This window comes from Mytilinidion resinicola, assembly GCF_010093595.1.
Source record: "Mytilinidion resinicola strain CBS 304.34 unplaced genomic scaffold BDZ99scaffold_9, whole genome shotgun sequence".
Lineage (NCBI taxonomy): Eukaryota > Fungi > Ascomycota > Dothideomycetes > Mytilinidiales > Mytilinidiaceae > Mytilinidion > Mytilinidion resinicola.
Genome location: NW_022985445.1, coordinates 856062 through 869932, shown reverse-complemented (window position 1 = coordinate 869932; position 13871 = coordinate 856062). Strand labels below are relative to the sequence as shown.

At 52.8% G+C, this 13871-nt stretch overlaps 6 protein-coding genes across 6 annotated transcripts; 2 read left to right on the top strand and 4 right to left on the bottom strand.

Annotated features, from left to right (window-relative positions):
* The first annotated feature begins 45 nt into the window (after positions 1-45).
* On the top strand, positions 46-896 carry BDZ99DRAFT_462746 (uncharacterized protein). The gene has a single exon (XM_033719917.1). The coding sequence runs from the start codon at positions 132-134 to the stop codon at positions 633-635; it is 504 nt and encodes a 167-aa protein (XP_033577107.1). The 5' UTR covers positions 46-131; the 3' UTR covers positions 636-896.
* A 306-nt stretch (positions 897-1202) lies between these two features.
* Positions 1203-1986, top strand: BDZ99DRAFT_305543 (uncharacterized protein). The gene has a single exon (XM_033714226.1). It carries the CDS (start codon positions 1300-1302, stop codon positions 1888-1890), a length of 591 nt encoding a protein of 196 aa, XP_033577106.1. The 5' UTR covers positions 1203-1299; the 3' UTR covers positions 1891-1986.
* A 3185-nt stretch (positions 1987-5171) lies between these two features.
* On the bottom strand, positions 5172-6951 carry BDZ99DRAFT_386960 (C2 domain-containing protein; the record flags this gene model as incomplete). The annotated part of the gene is made up of 2 exons (XM_033715499.1): positions 5172-6210; positions 6263-6951. The coding sequence occupies 2 exons, from the start codon at positions 6949-6951 to the stop codon at positions 5172-5174; spliced, it is 1728 nt and encodes a 575-aa protein (XP_033577105.1).
* A 499-nt stretch (positions 6952-7450) lies between these two features.
* BDZ99DRAFT_305533 (uncharacterized protein) lies at positions 7451-7857 on the bottom strand. The gene has a single exon (XM_033714225.1). The coding sequence runs from the start codon at positions 7804-7806 to the stop codon at positions 7582-7584; it is 225 nt and encodes a 74-aa protein (XP_033577104.1). The 5' UTR covers positions 7807-7857; the 3' UTR covers positions 7451-7581.
* Positions 7858-7953: 96 nt separating this feature from the next.
* On the bottom strand, positions 7954-9144 carry BDZ99DRAFT_570760 (uncharacterized protein; the record flags this gene model as incomplete). Its single annotated transcript, XM_033728027.1, has 1 exon — positions 7954-9144. The coding sequence occupies one exon, from the start codon at positions 9142-9144 to the stop codon at positions 8173-8175; it is 972 nt and encodes a 323-aa protein (XP_033577103.1). The 3' UTR covers positions 7954-8172.
* Positions 9145-11164: 2020 nt separating this feature from the next.
* Positions 11165-13371, bottom strand: BDZ99DRAFT_416290 (high-affinity nicotinic acid transporter). The gene is made up of 6 exons (XM_033716783.1): positions 13289-13371; positions 13146-13233; positions 12870-13090; positions 12632-12816; positions 12170-12554; positions 11165-11988 (listed from the first exon to the last, which is right to left on the bottom strand). Exons 2-6 carry the CDS (start codon positions 13164-13166, stop codon positions 11553-11555), a joined length of 1248 nt encoding a protein of 415 aa, XP_033577102.1. The 5' UTR covers positions 13167-13233; positions 13289-13371; the 3' UTR covers positions 11165-11552.
* Positions 13372-13871: the final 500 nt, after the last annotated feature.

Below are 13871 nucleotides of genomic sequence, written 5' to 3'. Positions count from 1 at the left end.
GCACTGCATTTGGCACGGTGAGAAGAAGCAACAGGCGGTTATGGGTAGAGGAATGGCATAGCTATGTATATTTTTTAGTTCGTCTGCGCCTCTCGCACAGAGCGCCCCGTCCGGTCTTGGTGAGCGAGGCCATGGTCGCGAAGTCAGCCCAGGTGCCCGGGGTCCGGACAATAGCATATGAGGGAGCCGACGATCGTGACAGACAGGGACAAGCTCGAGGGCGGGAGTTTGGGGGCCTGGGGCTTGGTGTTGGCGCAGCAAAAATAGCACACAGAGGGTTACCCACCAGTCCAACACCAGGAAAAGCTCTCTCGCGGGCGCTGGGCGCAGCATTGCCAAGGCCTCACTGCGCAGGTCAGCTCTCTATTCTTGACGGTCCAACCACGCCCTCTGCTGACAGCCGAAAGCCGTTTCACAGTGCTCGCTCGGGACTCGAGCTTCGAGACTCTGCCTGCGGCCCGCGTATCGGGCGCATATCTAGCGCCATACGCCTGGATGCATCGCAAGTGCGGGAGGCCGAACCACGTCGTCCTCTTCTCGCACACGGCGCCCCTTCGCTACCAGAGCAGACGCCGTCGGCTGGCATCGGTCAGGCTGCTTGGAGCGGCGTCGATAGGGCGAAGGAGCTGCGATAGAGCTAAGGAGCTGCTGCTGAGGACAGACAGGAGGTCTTCGGAGCCAAGCAGCCTGCGTGATTCTGATGCAAATAGACAGACGTTGATGGACAGGCTCTCGCCAGAATCACGCCGATGATGTTGCCCTCTATCGTCGGCAACTCTTGTGCTTTGTCGGACTGGCTGGCGTGGCTAGAAAGTGTGAGTATGGAATCCTCCGCCCTAGTGATCGAGTTGGATGGCGGTATCGATGCGAAGGTTGTTTGGAGTTGTGGTCCCCGGGTGTGGAGAGCGACCCTGGAGAAGGATGAGTGCCAAGCATCCAACACGCCAGGCCAATCTATCCGCAACTCTCTGCCTGTCTGCTGCGTCATGCTTCACCACAGGTCCTGCAAGTCTCCAGACGTTGTGCACTCGTTTCTAGGTACAGTAAACGCAGCAGCCACAAAACCAAAGACTCGGGCTTCTTAACTTCCCCATCTAGTCCCTGATCGCCTCTCCTCTGAAGCGACTTCGGGGCGACAAAGCTCCTACAACAGCTTCACTGCAATAGCGACCTAGGAAGGCTAGTGGCGTTACAAAGGTATCCTAAGACTACGAGCTATATGCCTACACAGTGCTAGCTGCTCCACAGTTTGGTTGTATACTCGGCCAAAACATCTGGCATCAAGTTGGTCAACCATCCATGCCACTCCATCGCCGCATCAGTGAAGACATGTGTCCTCTCATCATGGTCCACTGCTCGTCTATCTATCATACTCCTCGCCTCGCCTCGCCGTTCTGCTGTCTCAGGCGTTCACACCATCACCCACTCAATGGCCATCGTTCAAGCCACGCAGCGGCCCTTCCGTTCGGCTCTAGCATCGGCCCTGGCAGAAGGAGCCTCACCCGCCGTGATCTCGCCGTTTGCTTCCAAAGGTGTTCTGTTCCTGGGCCGTCCCCCTGCATAAGCCCCATTCCCAGCAATCTGTGTGGTCGGGATGGTTGGATTAGGAAGCACACACGGGCCAACACCAACCACTGTTCTAATCTGATGACAGTCAAAAGGCCAGATATAGCCAGTCTACCCTCTCTCTATCGCCTGCTTTCTATTTCCCGGTCTTCGCTACTAATAGCATTGCTGGGTTCCATGCGCCCCAGCGGCGGGTCCTCATTGTACCACCTCTGTGCTCGCTACGTCGATACCTGGGCTCAGCTTCGAGCCTCTGGATATTCTAGAGCCTCAGCTCCGACCTCGGTGCGGTGTTCAGTATCACAGCATAGACCCGGTATGTAATCAGGCTCCTTCCGTGCCTCGTTACCAGGCGTCTAGTTTCGCACCAGCCCTCGCCGTCTTAATCGCTCCGCGCAATCCTCCCCCTCCCACGTTCGAGATAAACTAAAACCTCAGGCGCGCACGAGGTGATCCTATTATGCGCCGCGATAACTGTGAGCGCGTAGCCCCTGATCCTACCTAGCCTCCGAGGATCTAATCCCTCGGCCTCGTGATTACTACTGCAGGTGGGACTGCCCGCCACAGATACGACATCAAGCTCAAGCTCCAAAAATGTCCCGCCCCATTCGTTTCGTCTATTTGAAACGGCCGCCACGATCTGGTCACTTGTTTGCGGTACGATGCGATTCCCTCAAGCGTCTGACTACATTTAGTAAGCATCGCATATCGGGTAACGTGTTCTACATGCATGTGGTGGTTACAAGCGAGTGGTGGCGCTTAATTTTTGGTGCGATTTGGACGTTTTGACACCCCAGCAATCTCAACAACCATAAAGTATTAAATAAGATTATATGAATGCATATAGTATTTAGCTCATTTCAATGGCTAGGCAATAGTTTGGAGTGATGTGTCTCTGTAATTCTATTATATCGTAGATCTTACCCAATGCTAGGGGGCCAAAACTCTACTATAACTAAATGTGGCCATCAAGAGACCCTAAAAATTTGTCTTATAATATTGAAACAGCTATGCATATCTTTATTCTAAGTTATAGATTCAAATCTTTTATAGTTGTTGAGGTTGCTGGGGTGTCAAAACGTCCAAATCGCACCAAAAATTAAGCGCCACCACTCGCTTGTAACCACCACATGCATGTAGAACACGTTAATTTTGATCGCTTTACCAATCTTACTCCTAGGGTTGCACAACAAGAAGTGGGATGCTTCCTCATTTTTCGCCCCTCAGCACGTTTCAGATTACTTATTACTACACGCGCCGAATGAGTTGGTAATTTGACAGGCTTTCTACACCTCGTATCCTGAGGGAATAGCAACGCCTACGTGGACGGACAACGACATTATTACGCGAGGTACCGAGCTTCTGGATCATGTGAAGTAGTAAAAAATGACCTCGTACTAGACTCAAGATCACCTATAGTCTCCATACTAACATGCTTGACCTTCTATTGCGACCCTGGCAATGCAGATAAAACTTAGAAACTCAGAGCCCTAGGATCAACCAGAAACTTCAACGTTGCGATTTCTCGTTCGTGATACCTAACACCATTACCTCATTTCAACAGGAGACTCACAGTATACTGAGTGCTCATCAGACGAATACCGCACATAATTAAGCATGTCATGCACCGTCTCGTTAATCTACAGGCCCAGGATAAATCCGTACTATGTCAAACACGTGATTGCATACATGCATCAGAGCGTTCAATGGGCTTGTCGGCTTCATACACAGAAAGGACTCGTCGACTTTTTCCCCTTCTTTTTACCTTCTCTTCTATTCCCTTCTCGTAACATCAAGAAATAGAATTGAGGAAGGCACTCCCTCAATCACACGTCTTATACGTGATATAATGCTTCACCGTAACCTTGTCCTTCGAATCGCACACGGGCATGTTCTAAACCTCTTCAGATAGTCCTACATATAGAACCACAAAACCGCAGGCACACGTTCGACTCTCAGCCCATCATAACCCGGTTGTTGGTGGTCTTAATTACCGAAGCCGCAAGCGACGCCTGGGCGTAAGCGTTTCTCCCCATTCCCAACTTCATCTGGCTCCTCAGCCTCACCCTTAATTTCCTACCGATATTCGAATTGCTACACTATTTTTGGACTTTCCAATACTGAGATAATTTTTTCGCTGCGAACCTCGGCTTGATCGCTGTGGCCGTACGATTTGAGGCGGAGATGACACTGGGGGGTGATAGAAAGGCTCACCAGAGCGATGTTGTTCTTTTCGCGTCATTGGTATTGAGAACAATTGATATGTATGCTCTTTGTGTTACTGCGTCAACGGATCCAGATGAGGTAGATACTGGGTTCATATAGACACTTAGCCATACACTTACGACTAACAACCATATCTATTACCTATCATGAGAAATGACTGAGGCTCGCACATGACATCCATCGCAAATGAGTAGCATTGGTAGGACAAACCACTGTCGTCGAGGCAAGAATACAGCACCAACCCAATCAGCTCTAGCGCCATCATCTCAATTCACTCCCACCGCATCCATTTTTACCAACAACCATTACCCGTATCTATTCATTCATACTTACAATCCAATACCACACCTCCCTCGCCGCACCCCATCCTCCTCTCAAGCCTAAGGCCACATCTCCCCTCCCCTTTCTTCCCTCCGTCAGTCCGCGCGGCGCTTAGTTCGCAGCGCATGCGGCTCGGCCCTCATGCTTCAGGGAACCGCACACAGCTACGCCACAAATCTGTCCTCTGACGCGCTATGGCGTGTTTCCTGAAACGAACTTACCCATTTCCGCAGTCTCGACCCTGGGTAGGCTCGGCCCGCCCGCACGAGGCGCAAATGTCAGTCGTTCGCATGTAGATCCTCCCCATGGGCGGTACAGGAGTTTGCGGAATGCGCCTCGGGTGTGGCGGTGGCGTTGGGATTGTTTCATGTGCCGGCCCCCCCAACAGCATCGCTTTCTAGCCGCTGGCTCGGTTGGTGAGGGAAGCGAGGCAGCAATACAGGGTGAGTGAGGTGATTTCGAGAGATTTGAGAGGCTCGAGAGGGTGTGGCGGAGGCGGCCTCGGGCGGTTCATCGGTGTGGCGTTGGGCGTCGTGAGGCGTGGTGGGTTGGAGGCGCGCAGGTGGGTTGTCTGCCTTGACTAGGGGTGGGTTCAAGGATGAGAGTTGGAGAGGACGGGGGGCTGGCAGATCGAGGGTTGGGGGGATGGGTCATGTGCTAGATAGCATGCTAAGGATAGAATCAATTGAAGGGGTCGGTTCCCCAAATGAACGGCAAATGCACTATCAGACACTGAATATGAAGCCAGAACATTACAATATATATTTTCACAACACACGATTAGAAAAAGCCGTGTAGCGTAGCCGCCTTGTTAAATCGAAGACGAAAATAGTAATGAGATCGAGGCACTAGAACAAACGAAATACTGAATGAACCAGCTCCGGGTATCCAAGGAGTAAAAGAAAGAACGGGGCCTCCAGGATGCAATGCCACAAGCTCTTTGATGAGCAGGACCCTAGAGCTGAAGGGAGGATATCAGGAGACGAAGTGCGAGATATCCATCCGATAAAGGCTAAAATAGAAGCAGGCAAGAGAGTAGAAAAGAAATCATACAACCACTACCTCCCCTCAACAGCTGCGCCCTCCGGACCTCCAATGTTCTCGTTCTCCTTCCCAGAAATCGGCGCACTCTCCACATCTCCCGAACTGCTTCCCTCGACCTTCTCCCCTATGGCCTGTCCAGCACCCTTAACTCCGTCTCGGCTAAAACCAGGCTTATACGTCTTGAGTCTGTCTTTTTTCCTGTCCTGTTTATACTTAATCTCCTTTTTCACGTTTTGTATGACAGTGCCGTCTTCGGGCTCACCCTGCGCCGCCAAACGATCCAGCTCCTCTTCATCGCTACTGCTCATGGAGCTATTCCGCGACAGCTGTTTGTAGACTATGTGATCACCCTCTTTCTTCTTCCTATCTCGCTGCTCTTGCTTCATCGCCGCCATCTTTTCTGCATCGCCCTGTGAATCGAGCGTCGAGATATGCAAACCAGGAAACTGAGCTTCGAAGAACGATTTCAGTTGCGGGAGGAGTTTGGCGTTCGGCCGGTATGTGCCGCTGTCATTGTCGATGACAAGCTCGAAGTAGGTCGGGTCCTTGTGTAGAGTACCCTCGGACGGACCTCCCGATATTTCGTCAGGCGGGCTTGAAGGATTGTCACCGCCCTCCTCGGGCGGGTCACGGTCGGGATACTTGAGTCTACGGATGAAAAACTCGCCACTGAAGGCGATGTAGATGGACACGTCGCTGTGCATAGTGTGCTTGGACAACATGTCAATGCCGAATTCTTTGCCTGTCTCTGTGAAGCGGAAGAGCGAGTCGAGTGTGAGTACATAGGTAAAGATGCGACCGCCTTCATCCCAATGGACGAGGTCGAGGAATTTGAGGGTCATTTCTTTGCAAGGCTGTTGGAAAATGTCGTACTCGGTCGAGCGGTCAAAGTTGTAGACGCGGGCGTGTTGATGATGCAATGCCTTGAAAAGGAGGAAGCCGCGAATGCCTTTGCCGGTGAACATCGATTTTACGAAGGGCTTAAACTCAACATAGCGATGGTAGAGATCAGCAGGGACAGGACCGCGGAGTTGAAATTGGTTGGCTTGGAAGCTTGAAGACGTTAGGCATGAAGATATATAGAGGCCATATAGCGTGAACTTACTTATACTGCTGTGCCTTGTTTTTGCTCTTGGCCTTCTCGCTCTCCTCGTCGCCCACATCTTTCTTACCTGTAATACGACCAAGTAGCGGAGAGTAATGTTTTGTCCACCAGCAGGGCCCAAGTGTATATGCCCGGCCTCCTTCATCGCCCTCTGTCCGGCCCAGGACCTGCACACTCACGTACAAGTGTCCCGTCATGTGTGTATTCTTGTTGAAACAGGCCGCAATTGCGCGTACGAAGTATGCCCTCTTACTACCCATCCTCTTCTTGATCGGGTATGACTGTTCCTTGATTCCGGCCCATTGCTCGTTTATTTGGCCTACAAGAACATGCACATTGCCAAGTCGGTCGTCGTGATCGGCAGGGTCTTCGTCGTATATACGCGCTTTCAGCTTGAAGCCAGAGGCTGGTATATTTGCAACGATCCACTCGCACTCCCAGACCGGGTCGGTACATTTGCGGACCGTTTTGGAGCGCATGCGTAGGTGTGGATCTTCCTTATGTCGGCTCTCCAAGCTCGTATTTATCTGGGCGAGGACGAAGGGATCTGACGAGAGGGAGTTGATATCGGCCATTGGGAGGTTTGTCGCGCGGTGGAAGGTGATTTTGACGGTGTAACCTGGCGGCGCATGCGGTATTTTGGTGTCATCGTACCCGCCGGCTGGCTGCTTGACCTTCCTGTCGTCCATTTTGTCGCCCTTCTTGTCGTCCTTCGCGTTCTTCTGGTCGTCTTTCTGCTCAGGCTTCTCGGATTGAGCGGGAGTGGTGTCATTGGACGCGCCATTCTGCACCGATGTCTCTGGCGCAAGGCCATTCTCGCCCGGTTGGGCTGCGGCGTCCTCTGAGGCCATCGCCGAGCTGTATGGAGGACGGAGCTACCGTGGCGCAATGGAGCGGGGTGGTCGCCGTGAGAGAGCTAGAAATGCGCCTGGGGCAGATGGGTTCGAGGAGATTGTCGGTCCGCGGGAGAGCGACGGCGCGACGTTAACAAAGAGCGGAGGCCGCGAAAGAGCTTGGAGGCAGAGGGAGGAGCGAGCGCAGCGGAACGGTCAGCGAACGACGAAGCCAGCGCCAGCCAGCCACCAGCCTCCTCCCAGCCTCTTGCGCATTGCGGCCTCTTAGGTCAGCGGAAAGTGCCAGCTAAGCTTCTTAAGCCAGCTAAGCTTCGCCAGATCTGAGCGCTCGGCACAACGGCCGGTGCCAGTTCGTTCGTTGGCCAGGGTCCGCAGAGGACGATTGCACACGGAACAAGGCAGCATCGCATTCTAGTGCTACCGTGGGACGCGTCCCTCTGTGCATTCCATGATATTGCCTCACTTTCAAGTTGCGGCGACGTCGTGGTTCGCGTTCTGCCAACTCCTCCCAGTCGCCGCCAGGGACGAAGCAGTCTTCCTGCGCCGTCTCATCCCAAGGCCCATCTGTGACTGAGGGAAACGACGCGTGCCGGGCATCCGAGAATGCCAAGTATTACCAGCCCTCAGGGTTGTTCGTTTGGATACGTACAGAGACGATGGCTCAAGCGCAAATGAGCAGTTCCGTAGCATACGCGCACAAAGGTATCAAATATAGAATGAGTTCTGCATCTACCACTATCCCCTTTACGTAATAGTCTGATACACCCTGCCTGCCAAGGGTCCCATGCGCCGCTGTCCAACCTCACTGCATCCTTCTGCTCCAACGCCCATGTAAAAAGACGACAATCTGCTTTGAGGACAATGAAGAAAAGCTGAAAAGACCGTGAGATAGCAGAAGTATGTCGGGTACGTTTGTTCCATCATTTATCTGTAGGCGGCGTGTCTGGGGCGTGTCTGGAGGCGTCTCCGGGTACAACGCCTTGGGTAGGGGACCGTTATGGGAGTCCCTCCTATTACAGCGTTAGCCAGGGACGCATCATAGCCAAACTACATGGACTACCACCGTCCATCGAGTAGCTCCGTATCGTCGATGTCCATCTCATCGTCCTCCTCGTCCTCGTCCTCGTCCTCGTCGGCCGTTCCGTCGTCCTTTGACTCTGAATTTCCATTCGTCTCTGTAGCTTCTTGAAACCCAAGCACATTTTCAACCCTTTCCTGCGCTTCGGAATGATCCGAATATTCAACAGCGGCATGTGGGTCTAACTCAACCTTCTTCCATGCCTCCACTGCGCTATCAAAGAAGTACTGATGTTTCTTCCCACGGAAGTCACTCTTCTTTACCTTTTCCCACACCTGACAGCTTACTCCTCTCAACAAAATCCCCTCAGTATATGCCATCATCGGCGTTATGAAGCATCGCCCCTTCCACGGGCCCGCCCCCCAAATCTCCTTCAAGAACTCCATGTGTAGTTTGCTGCCTCGAACCACGAAGCAGGCGTCCGTGTCGTCAATGAAAAATTCGGGGAGGAATATGGCAAGAGTTTTCCAGGAGTCTCTAGTAACACACTTGACCATGTCTACGAAAGGGATGGCTAATTGGTGGTTACTCTCTGGTTGCCTGCATCGGATGTCGGCGAACTCGCCCATGAGGGTTTGCAGGAGTAAATCCTCAGGGTCATCGCCGCTCCAAAAAGTTATTGGGTGCTCGTATTGCTCATAATCTTTAGGAACCAGATCTGAGAATTTCCATGTTCCAGACGTGGTGGAAAAAGACTCCTCGGTGGATTGTGGAGAAGACTCCTCGACGGCTTGTGAAGTAGGCTCTTCGACCACAACCTCTTCTAGCTCGTCCTTCGACAGGTGGTCAAAGATCTCATCGACTCTGGACGGCATTTTTTCTTTGGGCGCATGTTCAACTGTCGAACCTGCTGGAATAATTAGGGAAGTCGGTTTCTGGGCGACCTTCTCGTCCTCCTCCTGCATGGCCGTCTTCAAAGTTTGCGCAAGGTCTGTTTCGTTGCCCGACATTTTTCGTTTGCTGGGAGAATCCTAGACTGACCAAGCGCGGACTTTTGGGGTTTGAGTGTTGATAGAAATTGTTAGGTGTTCTAGTGCGATAGGGTGATGTAGTGAGATGATGTGGTGGGTAACAGTGGTGAGATAGTACGAGGCGCGCTGAGCGGAGTTGGTCCATGGGTGAGTGGGATTTGCTCCCATGGTTTCGAGGTTGCGCTTACCTTGACCTCAGTAGATCGTACCTTCCAAGCACGCTACCTTGACTTTCACCCATTTTCAGAGATCAGCTTTGCTGACATTCTCGTTAGACTTAGAAGAGAGTGTTTCACTTCACCGACTCCGACTGTCCGACAGAAATGGGCGCCCCGAAGACCTCGGACCCTTCCTGATGCGTCTACTACCGGCACCTTTCCTAGAATACTTTTCTGGTCACTGGTGAAGCGATTTCGACGTTCGATACCAGTGAAGAGTTAGGTGAATTGCTCAACTGCTTGGAAATGATAGGAGGCACGTGAGATCTCCTCACGCCTTCGGCCTCGGCCTACCGCAGCTCGGCGCCCCCATTCGGCAACTCTTGGCATCACTGAGGGCGCGAAAAGGTGTGGAGCCCTGTAGACCCCCTCGAACTTAACAACGCGTTATATCCTATACTCCAAAAGTTTCTCAAAAATACTACTCAGCAAGGCGAATCATGTCCCGGTGTCAGATCCGAGTTATGAGGCGTGGTTGTTGCGCTATCCGTGAAAAAGGTGAGAAGCGGCGGGAGGCTCGAAAATTCAAGTTCTGAGGGGTTTCTCCATCTGGAAACTCTTGGCAGCCGAAAGGACATAAAAGGTGTTGAGCCCTGCAACCCACCGCTAGCCCAACGACGCAACGAGATTTCTACTCCAAATCTCTCCTCAAAGATACTATCTGACTCGGCGAATCACGTCCCGGTGTCAAATCTGTGCTACGACGTGCGGTTGTTGCGCTATTCAATGAGACGCTGAGAAACGGCGGGAGTCTCAGAAATTTGAATTCTAAGAGGTTTCTCTTTCCGGCAAGTCTTGGCAGCCGATTGGATAAAAAAAGTGTAGAGTCCTGCACACCCACCGCTAGCTCAACGACGCAAGGAACCCTATACTCTGAGACTCCGTCAAAAATACTATTTAACCAGGCGAATCATCTCCCGGTGTCAAAACTGTGCTACGGCGTGTCGTTGTTGCGCTATGCGTGAAGATGCGACGATGGCTAGAAATTTGGAAATTTGACCGCCAAGAAAACCAAGCCGCAGGCTCGGGTTAACTTGACACCGCGACTGCGTTCTCATTCCTCAAAGTAAGGAGAATGACCTACGAGCTTTAGAGAAGTAACACCTACCAGTAGTCAGAAGAAAGAGGCAAAGTCTAGAACAATGGATATACACAGAAGAATCCGCGCCTCCTACCAAAAGAAACAGAGGACACATTGACCGAAGACTCATACTCAACCTCCAATATCTCTCCTAACTCCCACCACACTCTATCGTTCTCACTCTTATCAGCCTCTCCTCTCCTATACTCCGACCCCGTCAACAACACCTGCACACCTACACCCACGCACCCACGCCCAAACGATCTCAGATGACGCCCCTCCCCTTCCGTGCCCCCAGAACCATCTTTATCACCCCACACCCCTCCATCGCGCACACACACACACAAACGACGCAATCTATGCACACGGGAGCGATCCCCCACGCCTGTGCAACTAGCAAACAAATAAAAAGATCCGGGCACCCGTGCAGCGGTTCCGCCCACGAATAGAGACATCCAATACTATATCACGGATCTTATACATATCATGCCTCTTATAAAGTGACCGTGCGAGGAACCGCGGTGGCATCCCAGGCTCGGCGACCGCGACAGGCGCCGGGGAGTACACATATGCTGAACACGAGACGGCTCACGGCATACAGACAGGCGGGTAGAGGTGGGGTACGTGCGCGGGTGTGTGCAGCGGAGCGGGCGGTTCCCCAGATTCTGTGTTTTGAGGAAGAGATGGATTGAGTATTGGAAGCGAATTCTTAAGAATTTGAGGAGGTTGATTCGTCTAGGTACGCTAGCAGGAATAGGAGAGAAGAAAAGGAAATCTACGCCGGAAAGAGCGACCATCTACCTAACCAATGCGCAAGTACTCGGAAATATCCAAACCAGGACAAGAAGGAAAGTTGAAACGACACGCTCGATCCCGAGAATCTTCACCTGTTACCTGCTGGTCCGTTGCCTAAAAGGAGAGAAAGGGAGGAATTCCCACAAGCCCGGCCGTTCGTTGGTTCATTCGCCTCGTACCTATCCCACGGATCGTCGTTCGCTACTCGTTCGTCAAACAACCCACGGCCCGCGCAGCTACTACGCTCCCTCCCTCTCACCAATAACCCAGCCGAACGAAAGTCACTTACACACCTACACCGTATATCGGAAGAAACTCGCCTGATCGCCCCTCGTCCGTTCGCGTTCGAGCTCCTCACGGCTGTAATCCCCCACTTTCCTCCCGCCGGCAGCACGGTCCCGCCTCGTGTTCTCGCGGGCCACCCACCACCTCATGAACACGCACAAAACGGTGCTCATAGTTAACATGCCAATCAGTGTGCCGTGGCCCTGCCGGAAGTGCGGCGACTCGCGCGTAAGGTACATGTAGCCTGAAATTGCGCCGCCGAGGTTACCGGCACCGACCTGCATGGCGATGCCCACAGAACGCTTGACTGCACCACCGATGTTGTTGCCGTTCCATGCGACGCATTGCGGCACGTTGGGGTAAATGCCAGCGGCGGCGAGGAAGGTGCCGGCGTATTTGACGTGCGGTTGAGGGGAGGCGAGCAAGAGGATGAAGCCGATGATGCTGGAGGGTGTCAGCAGGGATGGAAGGAGGAAAGCGGCCAACGAAGAAGTAAAGGAGGAATAGAGACAGAAAGGGAATGTAGTAGAGACCGAGGAAGGGCGAGCGCAGCCAGACGACGCACAAGGCGTGTGGCTGACGTTTGAATAAGGTATAAGCACATGAGACACAGAACACCACTTACGCTAGCAGATTGAACCCAATCATGTAAACTCCACGCTGGCCGTGCCGGTCCGCAATGTAGCCGCCCGAGATGCAGAAGACGCATGCGACCACGTAGGGTGGTACGGTCATTAGCTGCGCCGTATTGTCTGTGTAGCCCAGGGTCTTGACAATCGTAGGCAGGAAGAGCGAGAACGAGTACAGCGGAGTGAAGATGCCAATCGTAATGAACATGTGCACCCAGACCTTCCAGTCGCGCACCGCGTCCCAGAAATACTGCATGTCAAACTCCTCGGCCAGATGGGAGCGGTCAGCTTCGAGGCGTCGTCGTACCTCATACTTTTCCTTTTCCGTCAGGAACTTGGCCGTGTCCGGATAATCGTGCATGAGGAAGAAGGCCGAAAGGGCTGTATGACCAGTATGTGTCAGTCCGCGTTGGTACCACCTATCAGAGAAACGGCAACACAACACCGGCTACACTTACCGACAGCGAGAGTGACAGCTCCCTCGATGATGAAGATCCAGGCCCAGCCACTGAAGCCACAGGCTCCGTCGAGCTCCACGATGCCACGGGCTAGCAGTCCGCCAAAAGCGCCCGCACCGGTCGCAGCTGAGAAGAAAATCGCCATCCGAAAGCCACATTCGTGACGCCGATACCACATGGTAATGCTACATGAAACGTCTAAGTCAAGAGACTGGCGGTACGGAAGCGGATGACCTACTAGAACGTGACACCGGGGAACAGCCCTCCTTCTGCGAGGCCGAGAGCTGCGCGGATGCACATGAGGCCGGTATGGTTCTTGACTGTGCCCATGAGGATGCACATAGTTCCCCAAGCGACCATGATGGTGGGAATCCAGATCCGTGGCCGCGTTCGTTTCATCATTAGATTGGAGGGAATTTCCGCAGCCACGTAGAACGGAAAGAAGATGGCGAGAGCGTCCTGTTCCGGGATTAGATCACCGAGCAGTAGATATTGAGGTCTTGTGGTACGTTACGTTGTATTGTAGCCCTCCCATCTTCAAATCGGCCTCAAGACCTGCTAGCCGAGCATTACCGATGTTCGATCGGTCCAGAAAGCTCAGGCTATGGAATTGTTAGCAAATCAAAGAAATAAGGTTGGAGAGAGGGCGTAGCTTACAGGTACAAAAGGGAGAGAAAAGGAATCAAGATTATGTCAATCTTCCTCAATAGCCGCTTAGTTGCTTTCTCGTCAAACTCAGATACAGAACCTGAACATGACGAAATAGCGTCAACAGCGGGAGCTCTCGTCTTGGAGTCGTTAGACAGGTCAACATTAAGCAGCCCAGCCGCTGGTGGAGACTCCATATCTTCGAGGTCCGTAAAGAGAGTAAGAGAATGGAAGAAAAGTGAGGACTATGGACGTGAAGGGGCAGTGAAGTTTGTCCCGTGCATACTTGCCTGGGTTACCTGCATTTATATCCACGCACGGTGCCGAAGGAACGTGGCCACCTGGTCACTGAGATTATCTGCATACCTGTGCGACAGGAGGGGATCCCTAGCCTTGCTGGGAGCAAGGAAGCGGTGATCATGGTCCGCACTCTGCCTTCCTTCGGCTCGGCCGCATGCTGGACAGGAAGCAAACCGTGACTGCCTATCAAACCTCGCGGTGTGAGCCCTTGACACGGGGCCGCGCATTTGCTTGCACAGACTGCAGCCTCTCGTGCTCAGAGCCCTCACTGGACTCAATGTTGAGAGGCGGT

What these genes read in the sequence shown, in the direction of transcription:
- BDZ99DRAFT_462746 (XM_033719917.1), top strand. Translation starts at nt 132, where the DNA reads ATGGTCGCGAAGTCAGCCCAGGTGCCCGGGGTCCGGACAATAGCATAT.
- BDZ99DRAFT_305543 (XM_033714226.1), top strand. Translation starts at nt 1,300, where the DNA reads ATGCCACTCCATCGCCGCATCAGTGAAGACATGTGTCCTCTCATCATG.
- BDZ99DRAFT_305533 (XM_033714225.1), bottom strand. Translation starts at nt 7,806, where the DNA reads ATGCTACGGAACTGCTCATTTGCGCTTGAGCCATCGTCTCTGTACGTA.
- BDZ99DRAFT_416290 (XM_033716783.1), bottom strand. Translation starts at nt 13,166, where the DNA reads ATGGGAGGGCTACAATACAAC. An exon ending in TGGGAGGGCTACAATACAAC is followed by an intron (nt 13,091 to 13,145) that starts GTAACGTACCAC and finishes ATCCCGGAACAG; the next exon opens with GACGCTCTCGCCATCTTCTT. An exon ending in AGCTGTCACTCTCGCTGTCG is followed by an intron (nt 12,555 to 12,631) that starts GTAAGTGTAGCC and finishes CTGGTCATACAG; the next exon opens with CCCTTTCGGCCTTCTTCCTC.